The 19,966-nt window shown below is 45.0% G+C and overlaps 1 protein-coding gene across 1 annotated transcript in view; it reads left to right on the top strand.

Annotated features, from left to right (window-relative positions):
* Positions 1 to 19,361, top strand: part of LOC142817583 (lipase lipl-1-like) — a 40,125-nt gene extending 20,764 nt beyond the window's left edge. The window contains exons 7-10 of the mRNA XM_075894633.1: positions 447 to 599; positions 2,977 to 3,048; positions 14,321 to 14,389; positions 18,967 to 19,361. Of these exons, the coding sequence (XP_075750748.1) occupies positions 447 to 599; positions 2,977 to 3,048; positions 14,321 to 14,389; positions 18,967 to 19,296 (624 nt within the window). The 3' untranslated portion in view covers positions 19,297 to 19,361. The remainder of the gene's footprint in view (positions 1 to 446; positions 600 to 2,976; positions 3,049 to 14,320; positions 14,390 to 18,966) is intronic.
* The last annotated feature ends 605 nt before the right edge of the window (positions 19,362 to 19,966 follow it).

Below are 19,966 nucleotides of genomic sequence, written 5' to 3'. Positions count from 1 at the left end.
GTAATGAAACCACGCAATGCGAACGCGAAATGTTTGAAGTGTGTACAATCTGGAAACATTATTTCAACAAATGTACTCGTGTACCTTCGCTATCATTATCAAAGGGATTGCTTATTTCGAAAAATGTGATTACTTATACCATTCTTTCCTTCAGTGAAAAAAAAAGGTGTTTAATATACGCGGCATGCACACTTAGTTTTCCTGTGAAGATTATCAGTGGTGGTTTTATTAAACCTGTTGTTAGTTGCAGCATGTGTCTGTCATCTTCGCTTGTTGGTTATGCATCCGCAAGCTGACTTTTTTGTTTACTTAAGCTAAATAGTTATTCTTACTCTCTTTAACTGTTCATTATCCTTCAATAGAATGTACAAACAGACCTAGTGCCCTGCTGTAGGCAACATTTATGGCCTGTGGTCCTGGTAACATTTAGATTCCCATGCTCGCAGCGGCTCGCACAAGCGATGGGTGGCTACGAGATGCTCCCGAAGGACTTGCAGCTTACTGACTTCTTGAGACTTCTGTGTGGTGGGGTGGCCAAGCGTGTCTGCGCTTTTCTCGGCGATAGACTCGGCAATGTCGGGAGCCAGTACATCAACCAGGTAAGCCATGTGCTTACAATGTCGCAAACTACATGTCACACAGGAACGATGATGCGATATACAGTCTACCGTTGTGGTTGCATAGCAAATAGGCGTTTTGGGCTGCAAAGTTAAAAGACCAGGTTTCAACTGCCCGCCACAGCGTTCGCATTTCGCTGGGTATTTAGGTCTACAAGCAGAAAAGAACAAACACAAAAGATCACATCAAAGTACATTTGCCCAAAACGGTGGGCTTTATAAACGCATTGTGGTTTTGGCACATTATATAGCAGAACTTCATTACCGAGAAGCTTTTAGAATACCAAGGACAGTAAGATTTCCCGGTTGGCTAATGGAGCAGCAGAGAGGAGAGACTCAAGTCAGTTACATAACCAGGCTTTTATTTCAGGAAGGAATTAGCTTCTCAACACGTATGCGCGTCTTGGTGCTCGCGCCAGAACGTGCGTGTATTGGCAAACTATTGCATAGGTGCACGTTGACCGGGCAGTCGAAGGCAACTTTAACAGACCCCTCCCCAACTAATTTCTGGCTACGCTCATGTAGCCGTAGAGTCATGGCCAAGATCCTTGGTTCACTCTGAGAACAATCTCAAGTCAAATCGGCTGAATGTGATAACGGCAGTAAATACAGTGGATCAGTTAAGTGTCCATCGCGGTGGGGTAGCAGTTACAAATCTAAAAAGCTGACCCGGAGGTAGCGGGTTTGATCCTGGCCGCGGTGACCACATTTTGGTGGAGGCTGAATGTAAGATGCCCCTGCATTCTGCGATGTCAGCGCATGTTAAAGAAGACTAGGTTGCCACATGTTTGAGAGCCGTTCCCCACTAAACGTTAAACTGCTCAGTGCAAAAACGTTTAAACAATGCACACAGAAAAGACGAAGACCAGCGCAGACTTTCAACTGCGCTGGCGCTCATCGTTTTTGCGTGCATTGTCTCAATTTTTTTTGCGCTGAGCAGTTTAACAATAGAATTCAAACTAGCCCGATCCCGCACTTCCCTTCTCAAAGGCATCCCTCATTATCATAAGTATATCGTGGTTTTGGTGCATAAAATTTCAGATAATGTTACTATTATACTTGTTCAGTAATCTTACTGTTTTTGCACAGCTTACCTCCTTGTATGCCAGCAATTCCGATGCGGAATTAGCGTGCTTTTGTGTAATAAATAACACATTCAGAGCTGGCAGAAGGAAGATGCACCAGAGTGGTGAATTTGTGGCAGCTATAATAATAATTATTGTATATGTAGGCTTTGTTTTTGCCCCAACATTATGGTAGGACATCAGAGGCGCCGTATCAGAGGGTGCGCAAAATTTTGACCGACTAGCGTCCTTCAACGTGCACCTAAGTTAAAGCACACGGGCCTATGACATATAGCTCCACCGAAAACAGGCCCCTGAAGGATTCGTAACCACCGCTTTGTGGTCATTAGTTCGGCACCATAATCACTACAATATTACGGTGAGTGAAGCAACCAGTATGTCTACCAAAACCCTAAGGAAGGATAAAGAAGGAACTTATTTTTTTAAGAGAATCGGCATACGACAAAACAGGTGTGACAGTCAGAGCAAGAAAACAAAATGATCTCTTGCAATCTCGGTTTACTTTAGTCTAATCTGAACGATTCTGTTTCCTTCACGGGCTGACTGCACTGATTCATCAGTGAGGTGATTACTGCTAGCTATATCGATATGTCCTGGAAGTTCTAAAATTATACCACGGTGGCATTTCGCCCCTAACTCGATGGCAATCCTTTTTCATACGTAGCAGCTCGCAGGAGTTCGCCGTCGTAACGCAAATTATAAAGTCTCACGAGCAGCTCTCTCCAAACAGAAATATTCACCAGTTGTCTCATGGAACATATGACAATGTTTACAACAGGACCGCTATGCTACTAGGCAGAGCTGAAGTTACGTTGCCGGGCATCACATATAAAAAGTGTGAACTTTTTTGTATTTAGCTGAAATATATAACAAAGTAGCATTTATTATGTGGCAAATTCAAATACAAATAGAGCAAAGACGTCAACGACGAAATTAAGGGCGTATGCGCAGCCATTCCCTCTAACAAGTTTTACAAGTTTGGCACGTGATAAATACATTTTTTTATCTAGCCTAAAACTCAACAAATTAGAAAAAGCAGCACCAGTATACTATCCAAGCTCAATATTGTTTCTTTTATTTTGCGTGCTCTATTTGTCTTTTTCTTTAGCGAGTACACTAACAGCTTAATTTGTCGTATCTGTAAATTTCGGGCTCTGTGTGAGATAGCAAAACAAAGACAATTGTTATGTACTTCCAAAGGTTAATCTGATAATATTTTTATTTCGTTATTGCTTCTGTATGTTTGTTTATGTATCTTTTTGCCATTGTTCCAGACGCGCGCGACAACCTACATGTGTCACATTCCTGCAGGGACTTCAACAAAAAACATCATACACTTTGGACAGGTGAGTGACTCAGTTGCACCTGTGGTTAAAAAATAATAATAATATATTTTCTCACATTGTAGTGAAGTGGAGTTATGCTCTCCGTCTGATATGCGCATAAAAATCGGTTCAAGTGACACGTGACATACTTCCAGAACAGAACACATTTTTTCAAGAAATATCGTAAGCTTTAGGTAGGCTAACCATTCAAGAATTTCGTGAACAACGAGAAGACATTGGGTGGAAATGTGACGTGGCCTTACTCTCGGTGTGAAGAAAGTTGCACAATGAACAGAGAAGATATATATAAACATATATTTATTATAATCACTCAATTCATTGATAATTGAAAACAATGAATGACAGAAAGATTAACAACCTCTTCATGCACATTTTTCGTCGTGGTTGGTTGGGCAACGAAAGGCGGACAATAAAAGCAAGGTACTCTGTGTTCTGGTCCCTCGAAGGCGGTTGATGTCATGAGGGTGCTTGAAAGAGGTTATCACCGACGGGGTATGTCGGAAGGAATTTATCTGTCGGTGCTCTTCGAAAAAATATTAGAAATTGTCCCGCACGAAGAATAGGGATTTGGTTACCCTTTGGGTGCAGTGAGATTTGTTGAAGTGTAAGGTAGCTTTCAAAGCTATAAGAGTTTACAGCCTGTAGAAGTGAAACGTTTACGTACGAGGTTGTATTACTGAACTCTCTCCTTACTCTATATGGCTCGCTTACAACTGTAGCGAAGGAAATGCCAATAAACTTCAGTAAAGCACATAATCACACATAATTGATTCGTTTGTAAAAAAATTGGCAGACCTCACATACCTGAAAATCGACGTTATGCGAAGCATGCGGAAGGAAGGTGACCGTGCAGCAGCTTTTTTAGATGCGGAAGCATCTTATACTCGCGCCTTGTAGTGCGCCGTCCGCGCCGTCCGTGCCGTCCGCACCGCTTCTCGAACATTCGACAGCTGACGCGCGCGCATGCGCCGTCGTGCCGTCACCCACTCTTCCACCATCTGTGCATCCCTTCCTCCTCTACACACCGCGCGCGCTTCACTCCTCCACCATCTGTGCACCCTTCCTCCTCTACACACCGCGTTCGACATCTACAATTCTCCTGATTCTCCAGTGGACGCGCATGTGGCGTCGCGCTTCGAGAACATTCAACAGCTGACAGTGCATGCGCCGTCGCGCGGTATATATACTCAAGGTCGGCGCTCGCTCGCTCAGTTGCCGCTCGTCGGTTGGTTTGTACGGCGCGTCGACGTCCAAGGTCGCGTGAAATGAATTCCAACGAATCCACAAACACAATGATCGACGTCCCTTCGACCAGCGCCGCCCTTTCGCATACGTGTGTACGTGTTCACTCATTTAACACCCCCTCCTACAACCACGTTAACCAATTTAGCCATCGACCCAAGTAAGTCGCAATTTAACACCCCATTTCACAACCACGTTAACCAATTTAGCCATCGACCCAAGTAAGTCGCACTTTAACACCCCGTTAACCAATTATATGCTCCGCATCCTCCTCAGTGTTCCCCCGAGGGAAGCTGCGGGCAATTTTTTAATGCTCCAATGTCATGAAATGACGCTATGTAAATGTACAAATGTTGCACGCACAGACATATGTTTAAGAGTTGCAGATGTTTATATAACCACTTGTTTCCACTTGCGCAACGATGCCAACTAGAACACGTGTATTAGTTAAGAACAAAAGCTGATATGAAGCGATGATGCTCGCAAGGATGCTGGCCCTGGACACTGCTACGTAAATGAACTTCGGCAAACGGCAACTAACCACAATTGACGTTAACTCGACGTGACGGCTGTATCAAAATAGTACATATGTAATATTTATAAAGTTGGGTAGGCAGCACTGCAACCACTACTAACGTTTCACGAAGATTAGCCTCTATTTGAAAAGTAGTTGAGAGACCTGGCGTATCTCTGTGGTATAATGCTTTATTGCCACGCCGATTGCTTGTGTTCGATTCCTGCTGGGACCCTGACATTTCTTATGAAATGCGAAGTATTTCTTAGCAAACTTCGGCAACTTTGAGCGTATCTATCTATCTATCTATCTATCTATCTATCTATCTATCTATCTATCTATCTATCTATCTATCTATCTATCTATCTATCTATCTATCTATCTATCTATCTATCTATCTATCTATCTATCTATCTATCTATCTATCTATCTATCTATCTATCTATCTATCTATCTATCTATCTATCTATCTATCTATCTATCTATCTATCTATCTATCTATCTATCTATCTATCTATCTATCTATCTATCTATCTATCTATCTATCTATCTATCTATCTATCTATCTATCTATCTATCTATCTATCTATCTATCTATCTATCTATCTATCTATCTATCTATCTATCTATCTATCTATCTATCTATCTATCCACGTACAACCTTTAGCTCTCCTGGCCGTTTAGATAATAGTATCGATACCAAACTTGGTATGGTATAACATCGCTGTATGAAAAACATATTTGACTAGTCATAACTTGAAAATCATGATATATATTGTTGCGTTTAGAAATGTGTTTATTACGCTGTGGCGTACTGGAAGACTTGAAGGGGTCGTGCACCGGAGGCCTATCTCGCTAGCCGAACGTCTTATTCTTTAATCTGCCTGTTCCCCGCTACCCAGAGGCTCATATCACATATGCATAGCATTTACCTCCACGCAGACGAAGTCCACCGGGTGAGTTAGAGTCTCTCTGGGAATATAGTGCTTCAAACGTGCTATATGTACAAGTTCAGTTTTTGCAGATCGTCGGCAAATTGAATGAAGACGTGCTACGCAGTAAGTTACAACGCTTATATGGTCTAGAACAACATAAGGTCCCGCATAGTGTGCCAGCAATTTTTCACACATCCAACGTTTCCTATTTGGCGTCCGCAGCAATACATGGTCTCTGCAATTTTACGTCACGTGTCGAAGTTGACGCTCAAAACGTGTCTTCGAGCGATCTTGCGAAGCGAGGGAGCGCAGGTAAGCAAGACGTCAGGCTTCTTCTGCATGGCAGACGATCTCGGATATGCCGGAATCATGGTGGTCTAAAAACGGGAAGACGGTACCTAGGGTATAACGAGGTGGCTGAGCATACAGAAGAAAAAAAACGGACCGTAGCTGGTAGTCTCATGCAGTGCGGTGTTAAATGCGTAAGTGATAAAAGGTAGCACGCTATCCCAGTTCTTGTGATCTGCTGCGACATACATAAAAAGCATGTTCGGGAGAGTCCTGTTAGTCCGTACCGTCAGGTCGCTTGTTTGGAGATGATATGACGTAGAGTGCCGAAAGCTTGAAGCACATAGACGAATCATCTCTTCCACCACGTCTGTAGTGAATTGTCACACACGATTACTGATAACAATTTTAGGAGGTCCATGTCGTAGGACCACAAAACGCAGCATGAATAAACACACGTCAGCTGCAGTTGCCGATGGTATAGCAGTTGTCTCGCAGTACCGTGTTGAGTGATCGGTACATACGACTATCCAGCAATTGCCATTAGGAGACCTCGGAAAGGGACCTAGAAGGTAAATCCGAACTTGCTGAAATGGAGTTCTAGGGGGTGGAATAGGATGTAATCGCCCTGGAGGAGCACTGGTAGGGCGCTTGTGTTGTTGGCACTCGTTTCAACTAGAGACGTACTGTTCGGTCGTCTAGTGCATTTTCGGGCAGTAAAATCTTTCTTGAAGCCGACAAAGAGTTTTCGCTGTGCCTAGATGGACGTACGTTGGGTCATCATACATAGCCTGCAAGACGGAAACGCGAAGGCTCTTTGGAATCACGAGAAGATATCGTAAGCCGGTCGTAGCATAGTTCTTTTTGTACACAAGCCCATCGCGCATGCAGAAGTGAGTCGCCGATGGTCTTGACTCGGTCGGAAGGAGCTCCTGTATGGTGCGGTCCCTTTGCTGCTCAATTCTAAAGGCGTTGGTATCGGGAAATGGCAGGTCCAATGGCGCGATGTAGGTGTCGAAGTTGCCCGCGCCGCAGCCAGTCGATGGAAGCGGTAGTCGTGAAAGACAATCTGCATCAGCGTGACGACGACCGCTTTTATAGGAAACCGTAAAGTCGTATTCCTGCAGACGGAGTGCCCAGCGTGCTAGTCGACCAGATGGGTCACGCAAATTGACCAACCAGCAGAGCGAATTATGATCTGTCATGATGGTAAAGGGGCATCCGTACAGGTAGGACCGGAAGCGCTGCACTGCAAAGAATACTGTGAGGCATTCTTACTCTGTGATGGTGTAGTTACGCTCGGACTTGCTTAGCGAGCAACTTGCATACGCAACTACATCTTCTTTGGTATCCAAGCGTTGAACCAACACGGCGCCTACACCGACACTACTAGCATGTGTGTGAAGTTCTGTGGGAGCCAGAGGATGGAAGTGTCGAAGAATCCGATGGGATGTCAAAAGGAACTTTAACTCAAGAAAGTGGACGTACATTCCGGAGTCCAGTCAAACGGCACGCCTTTCTGAAGCAGACGCATGAGTGGGTGCGCGATATTGGCAAATCCAGGGATAAATCGACGGAAGTATGAGCAGATGCCCAAAAAGCTGTGTAGTTCTTTCGCTGAGTGAGGTTGCTCGAACGCCTCCACTGCAGTCGTTTTCGCGGGATCCGGCCGTATGTCTTCTTTGTTCACCAAGTGTCTAAAGACGAGTGTCTGGCGCTCTCCGAAACATTTATTTGAGCTGAGGGCCAAGCGTGCTTTGCTTAGGCAGTTCAGCACGAGGTGGAGGCGTGTGTTGTGCTCACAGAAAGTGCGCCCGAAAATTGCAACATTGTCCAGATAACACATGCATACTTCCCACTTCAAACCACACAGAATGTTGTCCATGAAGCGCTCTAAAGTTGCAGGCGCATTGCATAGTCTGAATGGCATCACATTGAATTCAAAAAGTCCATCTGGTGTTAGAAATTCCGTTTTTTCTTTATCTTCCTCGTGCATGGGAATCTGCCAATACCCTGACCTCAAGTCAACAGACGAAAAGTAGGAGGCTGATGAAAGACAGTCTATAGCATCATCAATACGTGGTAGTGGGTACACGTCCTTCTTTATGATGGCGTTGAGACGGCGATAGTCAACGCAATATTGCCATGTTCCATCTTTCTTCTTGACCAATATTATGGGAGCGGCCCACGGACTGCAAAATTCCTGAATCACATTCTTCTTTAGCATCTTGCCAACATGTTCACTTATCACTGCGCGTTCCGAAGGCGATACCCGGTATGGCTTTTGTCGGAGAGGTCTATGGTATGCCGTATATATGTGGTGCTTTACACGAGAAGCAGGGAACGACAGTGGAGCCTGTAGCTGTGCGAAATCGAAAAGACCAGCATGTTTGCGCAGAATACTCGCCTGGTCATTACGCTCGTTGGTGCTGAAAGACTTGTCAATCATTGCCATTATGGAGGTGTCCCTGAAATGCAAATGATTGGAATCGGGCTTACCCGGAGAATAACTACTTTCTGCAAGGATGACAAGGGAGAACATCTCATGTTGACGGATTTTAGCAAGTTGTAGACCCTCCGGCAGTAACGAAGGTTCATTGGAGCCTTTGATCACTCACAAACCAGTATGCCCTCGCATAACCAACAACGTACAATAGGGTACTAGCACATTTTTCTTTATGCAGCTAAGGTGAAAGGGCTGTACGGTGGCATCAAATGTCGTCTAGGTTGCAGGGAAACTGACGACAGGAACACACTTGGTAGATGAGGTTGGTACAGTTGTGTCCATGGACACGCAAAGGGTGCTTTCCAAAAGGGCGGGCTTTTCAATAACGCTACTGGAACATTGGAATGTACTGTAATCTCTCCTGTGCGGCAATCGACAGTGGCACCACAAAGATTCGGGAAATCTAGTCCTAGATTTACATCATGCGTTGAATGAAAGAGAACAGCAAAATCAGCAATAAAATTCTGGCCACCCAAACTAACAGTCACTGTGCAGACACCAACAGGTTGTAAGACATCTCCACTCACTCCACGAAATGTATCAGCACGGTCCCAACGAAACATAACCTTTCGTTCAAGAAGGAGTTTGAATGCTAGACTCATCACTGATATGGTTGCACTTGTGTCCATTAAGGCCAGTGTTGAGACACCGTCGATTACCACACGAACCATTTTTTAAACATGCAAACGAAAGGAGGCATTTCTGTGGAAATCGAAGACTGTCCAGCGACCTCACCTCCAACGGTCGCGCAGACTAGTTTTCCGGAGGCGGCGACTGATTAGAGCGAGGGGCTGGCGGGGGTGTCAAACAGTGGTCAGAGGCCGGAGAACGGTTTCGCAGCGGCCTTGGTATCTCGTGGGATGCGCTTCCAGAGAACGTTGGTGCTCGTGCAAAGCCAGACAGGTGGGTTCTCGGTGAGCGGCCGTACTTTGTCGGCTGCTGGTAGTTGCAGTACCTGGCAATGTTGCCTTCGATGTCACAGTTGTAGCAGACGGGTAGGGGTCGTTCGCCGAACCACTGCTGAGAGCGCTGCCCTGTGTAAGGTCACCTACCCGAATGGAGTGGATCAGCTTGCTGAACGGGAACTGCCCGTCTCTGTGGAGAGGGGCCGGTATGAAGGCGTCGGTCATACCGCTGGTCAGGCGCGAATGAGTCTCGGCGTGACCAGGAAGTTCCAGCTTCGCTAAAATCTGTCGCACATATCGATGGTGGCAGAGGAGCGAACGACGCCGGGTAATAGGATCAACACGCAGGCGGATGATGGATGGTGTCGTTGACCAGTGTGTCTTGCCGCTGTAGCTCTTCGTGCACTATTGCCCGCATAGTAGCGGCAAGGTCGGCAGGCGGGTTTACGTCGACGGTGGCGACGGTTGTTACATTTGCCAGCCTTCCAAATTTCGGGGCAATACTATGGGTCTTCAGCTTTTCGAAAGTACGGCAGTGACGTTGGACAGTGGAGACGAAAGTGAGGTCTCCCCTGCCTATCGAAAAATTGTAGACGTCCTTTGCTATACCTTTCAGAGTGTGTTCGATTATTTCCTCTGCAGACATATATGGGTCTATGATCTTGAAGAGCATCAGAACCTCCGCAATGGAGGAGGCACACGTTTCTGCAGGAGTCTGGGCTCTTCGAGCTACCGTGCGCTCCACGCTTTTCATTTTCGAATCAGAGTCGCCGAAGCATTTCTTGAGTGCTTCGGCGAAACTGTCCCACGTTGTTAAGGAATCTTCGTGGTTTTCGTACCACATCAAGGCGGTTTTCGTAAGAAACAGCGTGACATGTCCCAGTTGGTTGGTGGGATCCCAGCCATTGTACCGGATGACCTTTTTGTAATGTGTCAGCCACGCATCCACATGTTCCCCTGCTCTTCCCGCGAATGGGCGGGGTTCCATATAGCGATACCGAGGTGCAGCCAGCACTGACCTTTGCGTGGTTGAGAAGCCGTGACCTTCGCTCTCGGCCATGACGGTTGTTGTCGGTGGCAGAAGAGCAAGACGACGGCTCTGGCGAAGTTCTAACAGCTGTGGCTCCGTCGTTCGTCGACGTGCTGTACCCAGCACCTCCACCACTCTGTTACGTTTAGAAATGTGTTTATTACGCTGTATTGGCGTACTGGAAGACTTGCAGGGGCCGTGCACCGGAGGCCTATCTCGTTTGTTTGTTTGTTTGTTTGTTTCCTTGGGCTGATGGCTCATACCCACTCAGGGGCATTGGCCAAGAAAGTGTAGTGGAGTTTTTTTGTGATCATTTGAACTATGTGTAATGAATTTGTATTTTAATTTGACTTATGTAAGAAAACCACATAAAAAGGAGCAAACGAGAAATAAAATAGAAAATTCAAGTTGAGCAATTTTGAGGTTTCAGGTGTTGTGATTACCACTCAGCTGCGTTTACTTCACTTTGCCATGGGGAGTAATAAATAATAATTATTTGATTGAAGATCACAAAGGTATACGCTTGGTTGCCTGAGTATAATCGCAAATGGCATTGAAAGCATCCCTGTGGCTATGTCCCAAAACTGAGGCACCAAAGCTTAGCGCAGTTTCCACCGTCAATCTAACGCCTATTTTGAGAAATGGAATAACTAGTAACCTTTTTCGAAGTATAGCGTAGAAATGGAATAACTAGTAACCTTTTTCGAAGTATAGCGTAGCAGCGACAATAAGGCCTATCTGGCTAGCCCGACGTCCTCTTCTCTAATCAGCCTGTTTCCCGCTAACCAGAGGCTCATACCCATTGATTGATTGATTGATATGTGAGGTTTAACGTCCCAAAACCAACATATGATTATGAGAGACGCCGTAGTGGAGGGCTCCGGAAATTTCGACCACCTGGGGTTCTTTAACGTGCACCCAAATCTGAGCACACGGGCCTACAACATTTCCGAGAGGCTCATACCCAAATCACATACAGATAATAATATGTCATGAATGTCATGATTTAAATTCCATGGTCCTACAGTTCTTGCGGTGGTTTCGTTCCCATGGCATGTCGCCAAACTAGTATGGTATGACATGATTGCATGGTGAACAGAAGCGACAGACCCTAACAAGAAAATCATGACATGCATGTCATGTAACAACATGACTACGTTACACGCTCATGGTGCCGTTTCGCTGGCGTCACATATACAGAATTCGGTATTACGGTACGCGAATGGATGACGAAGGTACGTGACTGGTGCAAACATGTAATCATGAGATGCGTGTAATGTAACAAAATGACTACATGCCATGCTCATGATGCGCTGGCGCCCATTTCGCTAGCTTCACTTATACCAAATTTTGTATTATGGAATGTGGATGGATGATAAAGATATGATACTGGTGCAAATATGATAAGCATGAGATGCATGTCATGTGACAACATCACTACATGCTACGCTCATGATGTGCTCGCGGCCATTTCGCTAGGTTCACGTTTACCAAACACGATATTACGCGACGCCAATGGATGACGAAGGTGTGTGACTGGTGCAAACTTGTAATCATGAGATGCGTGTCATGTGAGAACATGACTACAAACCACAGTCAAGACGCCAATACACTTCGACGTGATGCTGTGCGCATGCTCACCGGCGTTCATTTCGTCGCGTCACACTGGCGTTGCCGTGCCAGGCGCCGGTCCTGCCATTTACTCGCAGGCATGCGCCGCGCTGCGTCTCTTTGACCCATGCGCGTTTCAGCGCGTACGGCGTCCCTCCGTCACGAAAAGAGGGAGATGCAGTGTTGTCTGGGTAACGCATCAGCGCGAAATGCAGCATGTCGCATTTCGCGCCGGTTGCCGTCGGGCCGCGCCGACGGACGCTCCTCGCGCCTGGCGTCAGATTATAAGTGCTTGCGTTTTGCTATCGTAGTGTCGCTGTGCCCAGCGTGCGCGCGTCAACGCTGTACATTGGAGTATATTGGGCCCTTCATGATGTGCTCACGGCCATTTCGCTAGCTCCACATATGCCAAACTTGGTGTTACGTGACGTCAATTGATGACGAAATATATGACTGGTTCAAACATGATAATCCTGGCTAGCGATTCATGTAGGAACATAACAACATACCACGCTCATAGCATGCTCGCGGCCGTTTTGCTAGCTTTACATATACTAAATTTGGTGTCACTAGACGTGAATAGATGACGAAAGTAAACGACACATCCAAACATGATTATCAGGACAGGGAAGCGATGTACTGCATCATTTACCTCCACGTCGTAACGTTGTGCTGAATTTCAAGTGACAAATCAACACTTCTCATTCGTGCTTCGCATATTATCGATTCCCACTGTACGAGGGATCTGCCAATTTTTTTTTAATTCGCCAGGACGTCGCTACAGATGTCGGGTATTTGTTAACGCTCATGCGTTGAAACTGCCCATGTGTGTTCTCGTCGTTCTTTGGTAGATACAAGTGTCAATCACCTGTGGCACATACCCACATACCAGTGGCACGTAGCCGCCCGTGGGTATGTGCTACTGTCTTGCAGGAAGTGTTTGTTGACGTGCGTGACGGGATTCTGACATTATTCAACTCTTGAGCAACGCTTCATATTCGTCAAACCATCTTACCCTCTCATGCTAGTTTTCGTTCATGCCAAGGTAAGGCGATGACCACGAGAGCACCGAAGCGTAAGGGGCTAGATAGATAGATAGATAGATAGATAGATAGATAGATAGATAGATAGATAGATAGATAGATAGATAGATAGATAGATAGATAGATACGCTCAAATGTACCGAGGTTCACTAAGAAATGCTTCGCATTTAAAAATTTTTTGTCAAGGTGAGAGTCATATGTATATGCGAAGGTTACTTTAAGCGGAAAGCCCCCGACTGAACAGGGCGGCTCGGCTTCTGACCAAGCGATTAACGTAAGTTGTCTTCCGAGATTGCCCTCATTCCTCAGATGAAATAAAATTGAATTGAATTTGACAAAAAATCATACAGGTCGCAAGACGGCTAGCTTGCCTCGTGGTCGGAAGCCTACGAGGTATACCCGTTCCATTCATCCTCGTGGCGTGCGGTATAAGGCCATTTGAGACTCAGCGCAAGTAGACTCAGCGGTCTGAGAGTGGTTTGCGTAGTGCCTGTTTTGTCGAACTTGTAATTAGCCGTGGGCCATCTGATTCTTTTTCTTAGCAGTCACTGAATTTATTGATAGATGGGAGAAACAGCGCAAAAAAGACGAACACACAGAAACACAGTACGCATCAGGGCTCGTATGTGTACTGTATTTCTGTGTACTCATCTTTTCTGCACTGTTTATTCCGCCTAACAATGTACCAACTCACCAAGATCAAAGTACTTCTCGAGCGTATTGATCCTTGTCCCCACAAACTCACGATAAAGTGTCGGAGGGTGTTTTCTTTTTAGTTAATACAGTACTTGCCCAGTCAGTGCATAGGCGCTACTCCTCTGGGCTGGGAAGTCCGCTTGTTGTCGCTGCCTCGCCTCTTGTGTGAGTTGAGATCAAGCCTACGCTTGTCCGGCAGCATTACTAGTCGTGGAAGGCGCATCAGGCACGCAGTAGACAGACTGTTGGCATCGGTAACCTGCGAATAAGATGGCGACCACGATGCCGACCAACAGCACAACAGACTTTGCCGTTGACAATCGGCAGGCCGAAGTTGGCTGAATGCCGACGCAGCGTAAACGAGCTTCGAGTCAGCCTATTCTAAATAAAGTTCAGTGTAGAAAAGTATGCATATCTGTGTGCTGTGATGTATTGATGTATGTCGAGGAGCATTATTCCATTCACTGGCACTTTTCTATTCATTCTTGTATATTTGTTACAGCTTGTCAGATCAAAGCGGCCACAAAAGTATGACTACGGGGCATCGAAGAACCAGCAACTGTATGGACAGGTGAGAGAACACAGCCCTTATATATATATATATATATATATATATATATATATATATATATATATATATATATATATATATATATATATATATATATATATATATATATATATATATATATATATATATATATATATATATATATATATATATATATATTCAGCGTAATTACGACTTAAGTAACAAGAGAATAACATTTTTTTAATTTATCAAAAAACGCAATAGCGGTGCAAGTCCTGCAGGATAATTATTAAAAATCTCACCAGGAGCGCACCAAATGGGAAATCGCCGAAGCAGTCGATTAACATATATATGTAGGTGAACATGTGTGAGTCTGCTTTCAGTAGCTACTTCCAGCAAAGAAATAAATGTCACCTCTTGATGAATGTGGTAAGTGCAAAAATACGTAGGGATGTTCGCCTTTGTTTACACTCAGGGACTGTGCGCATATGTCATATGTATGGCGGGTCATGATCTCTGGTAGGGCTTAGACGATCCCTAATGCCCTGTAACGCCTCCTGTTGACAGGGCGCTAGCATCCTTCTCTGCCTTCTGCTTCTCCTAATTTGTGCCTGAAATTCCGATTATCCTTTGAGAATATCTTGATCATCCGAAGCACACACTGAAGGGCGACAAAATCGTGCCTCCTACTTGAACGGCAACTCGAACACCTCAAAGCGTATGTTTTTGAAACAAAGCAAGAAAACAGCCTACTGCGTGATCGTCTAGCGCACGCTATATAGTCTTAGTATTCACCTGCACATCGACTAGAATAATAGAATGTGCCTTTTCGCAACCACCAACAAACACTAAACGCCAGCACACGCACTGCCCACACAGCCGTTCCACGTGTGCATGACACCTGCCGCATGCTAGCGGAGGGCGAAACAGTGTCGCTCTTGCACCCTTCACTTGTGTGTGGTAGTTGTTCCAGTACGTGTGGTGCGGCTGTGCGGGTAGCGCGCGTACAGGCCTAAGACACTACACGGGGACTGTTTTTTGCTGCTCGGTAGGCACATCCTAAGAAAGTAATTGGCGGAACTTGCACTAGGCAGCGCAAGCGTCGAAACAGTGCAACTCGACGATTTTGAAGACAAATCTGGTTGCTTTTATAGGCCGCATCGTGGCCTTAGCTTGGTGATTCAGGTTTTTTCTAGGTTTATTCTAGATAGTTGCTAGGCTTCACCTAGGTGATGCTATGTTGTTATTAGGTTGATTCTGCAGCGCAAACAGGTTCGATTTAAACCAGAGACAGGTACATACATAACACTGGTATGCCGTTGTTGCCGTAGGCCTACCGTCAGTACGGCGTCTTGCAACCGCCGTTGCCTTTTGCGTTCCCTCGTATTCTCTCGTTCTAAGTATTGTGACTCTTCGGCTGACCGCCACCGCTTGTTTGTTTAACCCTGCCCCGCCGCGGTGGTCTAGTGGCCAAGGTACTCTGCTGCTGACCCGCAGGTCACGGGATCAAATCCTGGCTGCGGTGGCTGCATTTCCGGTGGAGGCGGAAATGTTGTAGGCCCGTATGCTCATATTTGGGTGCACGTAAAAGAAACCAAGGTGGTCGAAATTTCTGGAGACCTCCACTACGGCACATCTTATAATCATATGGTGGTTTTAGAACTTTAAACCCCACATATCAATCAATGCTTGTTTAACCCTTCTGGTATGACTCTTAACCAGTTCGGGGAATTGTTCATAAAACTGTGGGTTAATACGGGTATTAAGATTAGTTTTTAGGTGAAGAAAACTAAACACACAACGCTAATTAGTTAACTAAGAAATATAGAAAACATGTGTTTACAAATTATTCTATGTACCAACGTGATAATTATAGAAGAACAGGTAGGAAGTCGTCTAATGAGATAAAGGCTGCAGTGTGAAATTTTGAATGCAAAAAATTGTTTTTCTGTCGTCAAGAAATTCACGTACGGGTGAGCAGATTTTCTCGTTAATTGCTGCAGTCACTTCGCAGCAATTTGTTGGGCTAACTGCCGCCTTCTACAATTTCAGTGCACCGGTCGGGAGTAGTGGCATTTAGCCAATTTATGATTATGATAGTTCCTTGGCACGCAGGTGAAGAACGATTTGCTCAACAACTTCGCAGTTGAAAATAGTAATTGCCTAATGCCTGCCACGTGAGCCACCTAATGACTTGTTGCTTTATGGGTTCAATTAGCACATGTTGGTGTTTGTTGACATGCCTTTTATGAATACATTCTTGTATTATTGTTGTAAAACCAGGGTAGTAAGTCGTTATGTCACAGTGTGACGGGAACTAGGCAGCGCTGTTTCCTATCGTAGGTGTGCCTCACTCTTTCTTTCCTCGTTCTTCTCACGCTGTAACAGAATGAATCAGTGCCAACTAGCCATTTTCACTGCTCTCCTACATGTCAGTTGATTCTGCTTTAATTTTCTGGTTGCGATAAATGTGAACGATTTGAAGCTCATATAATTGTACGGCGCCCTTATTTGCAAAGAAACACCGACTAATGTGAAAGAAAAAAATAATTTTTGTAAGGCAATAAAAAGCTTTATGTGAATTCTTTTAGTCTTGAAATTTTATAAGTGGTTACTTTGTGTGCTGTTATTTCTCATATAATTGAATCATGAGATTTTTATATTGGTTTTCCTTTTTTTTCGCTTTGTCACTGCTGTGACCACTTTGTCAAGCGTGAACGCAAGTCACGCAATCACTCCAGCTACAGGCGAGATAGGATATGAGACCAAGCAAGCGTTTCATAAGTATTTTGTCGCGTGGATAGCAAAATAACCATTAAAATGAAACTGGTTACGCTGGTTGCCGCTTTGCTGGCGTGCTATGGAAAAGTGTCAATGCGGTCCAAGAATGGCTTTAGTGTGTCGTTCAGCCCTGTTGCGTGATTATCGGTGAAATACAGTATTTCACAAGCACATGTGTAGCTGAAGTGTGACACTTCAACACGTGGTTTCAAATACTAGTTGCAAGCTTTAGGGTTTTACTTCCAGTCGCAAGCTGTGTAAATGTACGCATTACCTAGCTTTTTCGAACCTCTTTGTGACAACAAAATTCGTTACATAAACCTGTTACTTTAAAGATACCTTCATGAATTGGCCGTAGAGAGGCATCATGCCGCATTGTGAGTGCTCGAGTACAACTTGCTATGGCCTTCGAAAAGTCGGTTTAATCGAAAAGCTTATGTGTGTATTTTGGAGATTGTTACCGTGTAATGTGGGATGCAGAACACGTGAAACATTTGTAACTTTGTCTCGGCACTCACTCCGCTATCTTCAATATTGATAGAAAACGTAAAATGAAAAAAATCTGTGAAAAGTTGAAATCGGTATTAAAGATAATCGCCGAAGTGGCCTGCAGATACAGCTAACGTGTGAACTGAAGCGAGTGCCTCGGTGTTCGTCACCAAGTTCATTGGTGCAATTAATTTAAATCTTTCTCGAATATTGGTTATGACTGGGCAGAAATATTAATTGGCATTGCCTCCTGTGCGTTCCTATACTGATAGTGATGAACGAGTGGAGAGTATGATTTGGTCAAATCACTGTTCCTGATGTTGAATTCAAATGGCATATCACGAGCGCTGGGCCAGATTGCCAATGGAGCGCACTATGTTGTTCTCGCCAAATCTGCGACTGGACGCCCGCGTCTCGATGGGAGCTGTTGGTGAGCGAAAATCTAGTAGGGAGCATGAGAGATTTCGAGAGTGCGCAGCGTTTTCCGGACTTCTATCGGTGATTGGATGAAAGGCGGGCACACAGAATACGTCACTTGAACTTCCGGTCAAATCCGCCGATTTCGGCGGAGCAAGCATTCTTGCTCCACGGACCAATCTGTGATCTGTATTTTCTCTCAATCTGCCATTGTGACACACATTTCACGAACCCAATCCGTTATTGTAATAGGATTGCTCGGCTCAGAGCAGAAAAACTTGATCTCGATATGCTATTGGAATTCAACATTAGACACATGGCGCGACCAACCTCGGTTGATCATGCTCGAATCGGATGGTGCCATTAATATGAAATGAATTATTTTAGGAGGCACAAGCCCAGGTTTATTGGTGGATCATGGCAGAGGCATTTACCCTGCAGTGAGCGTAGTCAGGCTGGTAATGATGATAATCATGATGATGGTGATAAATTAGTTTGCAGAGTGAATAGATTAAAAGGTGAATAGTTCTATACTGGCATGTAGCCAGGGGGGATGTCCAGACCCCCCTTCCCAGAATTTCGATGCAGGAGGTTGTTTTACCATAACTAATTATTAAAATGGGTGTTCTTCACAAAATGCGCATGCCTTCAGCAAGCTGGCCACTCCTGAGAATAATTCCTGACTACGGCCCTGGTTTCATGATATACGTTTCTTGAGGCAGACGACTTCTTAATGCTTCGCGGGGAAGGGCTCGAGAGTAGAGCTCATCAAACAAATGTGGCCAATACGCACACACAATTAGTCTTTTCCGCACAGATATATTTGTAGAACGAGCGAATTGAGATTTCATCTATGTATATGCAGCTTCGCTGTCAAAAAACACAAAAACTTATGCCGCATACCTCATTTGAACCATCTTCGTTACTAGCGGAAGCCACCCGAATACAACCTGTCACGGGTAACAACAGATGTGGGAGTCTTCTGGAGCAAAGGAGACCAATTCGTGACCCCACAAGAAGTCGACGAACTGCGAGCCGATCTCCGCCCCAGGCTCAAGAGAGAGGAATACATCGATGACCCTTTCTACACTCACTTGCACTTCCTCATGGGCCTGGCGAGCAAGAAGGCCCTCTTCAGGGGCTTGCTGGACTTCCTGGGCGGGTATTCAACCGGACAAAGCAGGGCGCTTGATGAAGACGTGTCCACCACTACGAACGTGGTAGACACGACCCTGGCTTCTAAAGCTTGGACGTCATGATAAATAGAACAACTTCATCTCATTTATTTGCTATTCTAAGAAAGAATGCTGTCAACCAAACCCTATTCACTAGTCGAATTTTCTCGACAAACAACCGTAAGTTTTTGTGTCGGAAAAAAAGAATGGTGCCTTGCTTAAACATGTTAACGTGCCATTAAGGTGTTCTCCTTTTTTTTCTCTACATTGCGATGAACTTGCACAAGACACAACCAAACAAGCATGTAGGCGTTGGACGATTTGGTTGCCTCTTCCAAGGGTAGTGAAATGAACATAGTGTACCTCCTATTTCTTACTGCAATTGTTAACGTATTACGATGCTTATCACGGCCAGAAACATGCTTGATCAAGCTTGATGGTTGGTTACTTGGAGATGGTTTTTATAGCACAAGCGAAAGTTCCGCTTTTGAGTACGGGTTTAGAGAGGTGGGACAGGTGCGTTTTTTTGTAAACACAGGCGAGCTAAGCGAGAATACCGACAACTGATGCTCGTAGCGTTGTAAAATGTGACATATAAACCGTACAGGGGCATGACAGTGAACACAGGTTCATGACGTAGGCGGTTGGTGGTTCTCTGCACCAAACTGAAATTGATATCCGTGTCATGAGGTGCTTCACTTTCCTGCTGAGGGGCACAAAACGCCCATTAAAATTGGTTTGCATTATGTGCCAG

This window comes from Rhipicephalus microplus, chromosome 5 (assembly GCF_043290135.1).
Source record: "Rhipicephalus microplus isolate Deutch F79 chromosome 5, USDA_Rmic, whole genome shotgun sequence".
NCBI lineage: Eukaryota > Metazoa > Arthropoda > Arachnida > Ixodida > Ixodidae > Rhipicephalus > Rhipicephalus microplus.
The sequence above is the reverse complement of the archived record's forward strand: the minus strand, read 5'-3'. Positions and strand labels throughout refer to the sequence as shown.